General features: G+C 39.5%; 1 protein-coding gene across 1 annotated transcript; it reads right to left on the reverse strand.

Annotated features, from left to right (window-relative positions):
* Positions 1-1,095: 1,095 nt before the first annotated feature.
* LOC112185707 (WEB family protein At5g16730, chloroplastic-like) lies at positions 1,096-5,308 on the reverse strand. The gene is given in 4 exon segments (XM_024323993.2): positions 1,096-3,862; positions 4,149-4,208; positions 4,211-4,436; positions 4,838-5,308. Coding segments are annotated over 4 exon segments (2,619 nt in total). The 5' UTR covers positions 4,855-5,308; the 3' UTR covers positions 1,096-1,546.
* Positions 5,309-7,305: the final 1,997 nt, after the last annotated feature.

Below are 7,305 nucleotides of genomic sequence, written 5' to 3' on the forward strand. Positions count from 1 at the left end.
ATGTATGATAATACAGTATTGCCCACTTGAGTTGCTTTGTTTTGTTAATAATAAAAAATATATATATATATATATATCGGAGTTGATGTTGATCAGGAAAAGAAAAAGAACAACCCTAGCACAACCAAATTCTAATTTATCAAAGTTGAATTTGAGCAGAAAATGCAACTGTGGAAGAAAAACTTGAAACTACAAGATTGCAAGGCAACTGTAATCCTCATCTTCTTCCTAAATAGGAACAATATCAAACGTCTTTTAATAACTCTGTACAGAATCACATCAACTAAAAAACAAGTGCAAATATTCCATTCATTTGGATTAAGACAAAGAAAAAGAAAAGGATTTTGCTTTTTAAGTGAAACTATACCAAGTCCAAGTAGGGTGCTTTTGTCATGAAGAATCTTTGAATAATTTTCATACACATCACTTTTTCGAATCGCTTTTTCTTTTCCAAGGAAGTCTCAGATTAGCTTCACCCAGAAGAAAACATGAACCATTCGATTTGGAACCACTTCCGGAAAAACATTCTATATATATATATATATATAGTCGTACACGAACCGAGATGGTCAAATATTTAATTAGTAAAAGTTGTGCTGATGAATAAAGATAATCCAAGCCATCCCAAGGCTCAACAGAACTGTTTAAGAAATGCTTCTTGGGAGGAACAAATCCTGCTACCAAAATAAGGATACGGCGCAGAAAAGTTATCAGCTTGCCAAAGGAGACAAAAGCTAACAGGTAGCAAAGAAAACAAAACTTCTGGTCTCCCAGACTCTCAGCTGTTAAAATATAGCTTGCACTTGAGGCAATTGACAATTAGGTATTTGAATGATTGCATGTGCAGTCAGACACATTTCATTGGCCGTTATGTGTGTTTTGAGGTTTCAGAATCTGGAGGTAAGGATAGACATTCTGTTTTATATACAGTTGTTGTTCTTCCTCCAACGCCATTGACAAGAATTTTTCCTTTCTGACACTCTTACCTTGCTGTCGAAGCCAAGCAGAACTGAGTTTAACCACAGCATCTACCTCATTACCATTACATTACCCACACCAAACATGAACACAGGATTCCCACTATGACACTTGGTAGATCAGTAGGACTGTTTTCTAGTTGGATGAAGAGAAGTAAGCTAGCAACATGATGAAATTACAACCAAGTTCATGATAAACATTATAAAATCAAACACTAAACTTGGAAGCTGTTTTGTTTTTTGGACAAACAAATAACACTCATTTACCCAATAGATGAAATCACATTAAGATACAAGTTCATATGACCACTCCTTTTCCATGAAATCTAGCTTATCGGGCCAAGCAGAGAAACAAAATGAAGGGAAAAATATAAATCTTCATCACATACAAGAAACTGCCCAAATGGGAAATCACTTTAAAAAGTCCTAAAGATAATGCACACCTCTTCATTTTAAACCTATACTGGAAATCAGAACCAAAAGAATACGAAAGGACACAAATACGTGCAAAACAATATCCAGTATACTTGCCTGCTAATTGGCCACAAATCAGAGAAAGCTGGGTATCTCTACTTGTTGTTGCTAGTGCCCTTCTTCTTGAGAAGGCTTCCAAATTTGCGGAGTAAAGGCTTCTTCTTCTTCTGTTGTTGCTGCTTTGATGGAGAAGTTGCACTGTCATCAACACTTTCAGTTGAAGTTAATCCATTTATTTGATCCAATTTCTCACCACCATCCCCCTTTGAGTCCACTTCCTCTTCGAAGGATTCCTGCTCCTGTTCTCTCTCTGGCGAAAATTCCTTCTTTTCAATCTTGCAGCTCTCCCACATTTTATATTCAACTTCTACGGAGTCATCTTCTTTCTCTTTGCTTTCATCACCTTTCGGTTTCCCATTCAGAGTATCGATTTGAGCAGAATCCACATGTTCAGCCTTGCCATTCGAGACATTATTCTCTTGGCATAAATTTTCACTCTTCGGTTCCACACTTTGAGGTGGTGGAAGCTCCACTTTGAGTTTCTCTTCTCTTCCATGCCCATTCTCTTCAGAGAATTCGACTACCTTAGGAAGCAAATCATAGTCCTTCTCACTGTCTGTTAGCTCACCATTTTCCTCGGCTTGCTTCTTGGCCACAGCTTCTTCAAGTAGCTTTGACAATTCCTCCACCTTCTTATGAGAAGCAGCCTCCCTGTCCTGGAGCTCCTCATTTTCATGTATAACACTCTGGAACTCATTTTCTTTGTCCAATATGCTTTCCTTTAGTTTCATGTTCTCAGCCTTCGCTTCTGCAAGAGCTTCCTGCAAACAGATAACCTCAGATTCAACTTCCTTCATGCTATCTTTCAACTGCGCTTCTTCTTCCTTCATAGCACAAGCTTCTTCCTCGGTGCTTTTGAGCAAATTTAGCAGCCTGTTTATTTCTTTTTCCATAGAAGAGTTTTCTTCTTCTGAATGCTTTACAGAATTCACCAGGTGAAGTTCTTTTTGCTCCCAGTCAGCCTTCGCATGTTGTAACTCAGTCTTGCATTGTTCTACATTACTTGTAAGAAGATGAATTTCATGTTTTGCATCATCAATTATGGCTTCATGCTTTTCATTGGTTGCTTTCAAGACCATTTTAAGGTCTTCTATCTGCAACTCATAACTATCGTGCTCCGCTTGATTGGTTAGCAGCTTTTCTTTTGCTTCTCTAGCTTCTGCGGAGACTTCATGTAGGGCAGAAGCTAAGCTTTCCATTGCTTTTTTGCTCTTCTCTTCTTCATCCCTGGAATGTTCCAACTCATTTATGAGTTTGTTTTTTTCTTCTAACAGGCTTTGAACACTTGATGCTGCAAGCTTCTCATTGCTTAAAGCCTGCAATTTCTCCTCCTTCACAGTTTCGAGCTCAGACTTAAGTGACTCAACCATTTTTGTCATTTTCTGATTTTCTTCCTTGGTCGTACCAAGACAGCGTTCTGATTCCTCAAGATCTCCTCTATGTCTTACAATTGTCATTTCCAGCAAACTCACCTTCTCTTTAAGAGCAGCAATTTCAGATTCTGCATCGTGCAATAAGTCATGGTTTCCCTCTAGTTGTTTCATGACTGAATCTAAAGATTCTGATGCAGATTTCTCTGCCTTATTTGCTTCCTCAACCTGCATCTGTAATTCCTCAACCCTAATTTTCCACTCCTCAACAATACTGTGAGCATAAGATTCAGCCATCTTGGCTGACTCAAGCTCAACGTTAAGCTGTTCAATGGAAGTCTCTTTCTCCATCAATCTCTCCTCGTAACCTTTTGCTTTCTCAAGTTGCTGCTTGAGAGATTCTACCTCTGATTCAAGCTGAAGCACCATCTTGCTATGTTCGCTAGTCTCTGATTCCTGCTTTGATTCTAGTAAGCCCTTCAACCGGGTCAACTCAGCCGAGAGAATCTCCACCTTCTCGGCATGAATCTCAGCAATCTTAGTTGCATCATCAGCATGGCTCAGTGCCTGGTTTTTTGCATCACAGGTCATGGTCAGTTCTTGCTTCAGCTTTTGAAGTTCTTGAGTAGTAGAGAGTAGAGTAGCCACATCCAGCGCATGTTGATTCCTAACAGCTTCAAGCTCTTTCTCCCATTCACCTTCCTTCTTCTGGGCTGCTTCAATTCCTGCCTGTTCCAACTCAACAGCACGAAACTTCTCGATTTCTGAATCCTCTTGGGCTCGCTTTTGAGCCACCAACGCCTCTCTGAGCTTCTCATTTGCCTCCTCAGACAATCTCCGTGCTTCTTTCAAATCATCGATTGCTTTTGCCTTCTCTTTTTCAATCAAATCTATCTGCTCCTTTGCTTTCTTTAGATCTTCCTGAACAAGACTCAACTGAGCCTGTAATTCTGATCCCTTAGTGCCCCGTGTGGGTTGTTTCTGGAAATCATTACAGATCAACATTCAAATGACTGTTTATTTCAAAAGGAGGGAGGGAGAAGAGATCTTGGTTACTTTTAACATTCAAAGAGGAAAAGAAATTCTCTTGCAATAGAATCAATGAGAAGAATGAAAAATGAAAATTGCTATTCCCATTAATGAATACAATTTAATTTTTTTCTTTTTAAGAAGCCTATATAATTAATTAAGTATCCTCCATTGCATATTTTTGTTGTAGGTTAAATGCAAGCAAGTAAAGGAATATAAAGTAAAAATGAAAGCTCACTTCAGCTGGCGGCGGGGTAGTGATCTTGGGTGATCGACGCTCAATTGTTGTTGGCTTGGGGAGTTGACAGGGCGCGGGGACCGATCAATTGAAAGGCGAGAATTCTGCAAAGGAGAAGGAGATGCTGCTGAATCGGATTCTGATTTAGCAGCCGCTCCAGCTCCCACTGCCCTGCTCAGTTTACTCACTCGCGGGGTTGCTGGTGATGCTTTCTTAGGAGTTTCAGATGCTGCTGCTTTCTTAGGAATTTCAGATGCTGCCTTTTTAGGAGTTTCAGATACACTAGATCTGTTTGTTTCAAGTTTAAACAACAACCCATTAAACCGTATGTTTGTATGATACCAACAGCAGAATCAAATCAAATTGTGGTAAAATCTTAAAAAAGGAGATGGATCTAAACCAAAACTGAAAATATTATACTGAAAAATTGTTAATAACAGATCGAGCAAAAATTCCACAAGTATATCGGGTGGGTCAAGAATCAAGACCAAATTCCGGGGAAAATTAAAGAAATTATTAGACTTTTAGTTGAACCGAGAAAAATAAGCAGATCCCTCCCTAGCAAACATTAACCAAGGGGAAATCACAAACAAAACCCCAAATAGATAACACATAGTAAAAGACAAAGAAGAAGAAGAAGACCAAAATCATAATCAGATCTTGACCTGAGTGAGAGAGAGAGTGCTTACTTGGACTTGGAAGACATGGTGGTAGAAGAAAGTGGAGGCGGTGGTAGTGGTAGTGGAGCACTTATGAGTAGTAAGGAGTAAGATGGAGGGGATGGAGGAGATGGTGATGGGGTCCTAAAATGCTGACATTTCAAGTGAAAGATGAGATGTGCAAGAAAGAAAGGGTTTACAAGATGACAGATGACATTATTATTGTAATTTCTGTATTTCTAGAAAAGGAAGGAAGACAGACTAAGTTCAAGTTGGAGAGAAGAACCAAAAACAGAGAATTTAACAGCAATTATGATCTGGGTTGGTTTTCCTGTCTCTCCTCTCAACTTCTACTTTTGTCGTACAATACCACTCCCGGTAACTGCTTTCTCAGAGAGAGAGAGAGAGAGAGACTGTGTACTGTGTGTGCGCGCACTTTCAGCTTCAGGAACAGAGGATTCCGAAAAGACTAAGATACCCCCGGTGGTTCTTTCTTTAACCTGTAAAGTGAGGAGGGTGTGAGCAGAGGATAGTAACTTTCTCAGTGGCAAAGATGTATCCATAGCGCCTTGCTTTTCAGGCAAAGAGACATCAACTTTACTTGTACTAATCAATTTTCCTGGACAAGATATTGATTTTTCTTTAATAGAAATTGTAATTGAACTTTATTTATACTAATTGGCCTTTTAACTAACACGTGTCTTCACCAACAATCCTTATGTTTCTTCATATTTGAGCAAAAACGTCAATTTCATTTTTAAAAACGAAGTCACATGTCATAACTTTTTTTTTTTTTTGGAACCAACTCATTCATTAATCTCAAGCCATAATGGCACGGATACATACATTCTCTTACCAACTATATGGCAAGTTTAGGACGAGGTATGCTAGCACCACTCATTAGACAACCAGTGCTCACTTATTCAGCGAGCCTATGAACTATGGGAGAGGATCCTCTCCTGAGCAAATTAAACAGCTGAGCTACCTGAGCTTTTCATAATAAGCTGCCACATGTCCAAAAACACATCTAACGGTTCTAACCTTTTGTTGCACTTATTTCATTTTTTGCAGCTTAATCCAAAGATCAAAACACTCTCTCTCTCTCTCTCTCTCTCTCTCTCTCTCTCTCTCTCTCTCTCTCTCTCTCTCTCTCTCTCCTTCTTCTTCGTATTCCATTATGCGGTTCAATCAACTGCAGTCCTCCACCTCTACTATCTCCACTGAACCTCTCTCTTTCTTCATGATCATTTTGATTTTTTTTTCTTCCTTACTCTCTTCACTTTCATACAAAGTCAAAAAAATAACAATCCAAAATTGAAATCCTTGGCATTCAATATCAACAAAATCAAATCTAAATGAAAACCGAATCTCAGGTTTTACCCTTGGCATTCTCTCTTCGCTTACTACCCAAGTACCCAGACCAAAAATTGAATCTTTTGAAGTTCATCCTTCGAGACCTAGGTTATCTGGGTTCTCTACTTTGTTTTTGATTTGATTCTCCAAGCGACTGTGAATGGGAAGTTGAAGCCGGATGTAGACGAGAGAGAGAGAGGGGTGGATTGCAAAACAACAAATCTCAAGTTGTTTTAAATGCCAAGAAAGCCTACTAATCAATTACAAAGTATAAACGCAAAAAAATTGGTTTAGGCAATGGAATATTAGAGAGAAGAAACATAAATTGAAATCAACAATTGAACCCCAGCCCCAAATTGTCCCCATCAATTGAATCCCAACCCAACTCATCAATTGAATCTTAGTCCTAGAGTGAACATGAAAGATTGATGGACCTTAAATTGACGGGAAATAAGAGGGTGAAGAGGAAGAAGACAAAACTGTTTAGAGCGGGAGATGATAGCTTAGATGTGGCAAAATAGAGCTTTAAAAGAGAGAGAGGTTTTGTCATGAGAAGATTTCATCTGATAAGGAGTGAAGAAGAACAGAAGAGAGAGAAAGGGAAGGAAAAGAAGAACGTGCAGTGAAGGAAAGGGAAATCAGAAGAGAGAGGAAGGAAAGAATGAAGTGACCAAAGGAAAAGAGAAGAATCCTAGACCGTTAGATTTGATAAATCCACATGTTGTCATCTGCTTCAAAGCTCAGGTATTTAATTTGCTCAGGAGAGGATCCTCTCCCTATGAACTATGAACATACATAGTAAATAGGCACAAAAACAAAACAAAAGTGCATAGGTCCCTAAAAAAATAGGGTATAACTTAAAAAGAAAAATCTATCTAATTTGGAGTCCAAATAGACCCAATAGTAGCCCTAGGACCAACACTTAGCCCAAAAGACAAAGTGAAGGTCCGGGCCTATAAACCGTAGCCCTACAGGATATGCAGCCAATGCCCAACAGTGAAGCCCAGCCCATCATCTCTCCACAGTGCAGAGCCTTCGAGCCTCACGATGCCATCACCGCCCGACGTGAGAGCCTCTCGACTTCCTCGTCGTCCGACGCCATCGCTTCCGATCTTGCTCCCAGCCCAAAAGCGAGGCACGATCTA

Source organism: Rosa chinensis, chromosome 1 (genome assembly GCF_002994745.2).
Source record: "Rosa chinensis cultivar Old Blush chromosome 1, RchiOBHm-V2, whole genome shotgun sequence".
NCBI lineage: Eukaryota > Viridiplantae > Streptophyta > Magnoliopsida > Rosales > Rosaceae > Rosa > Rosa chinensis.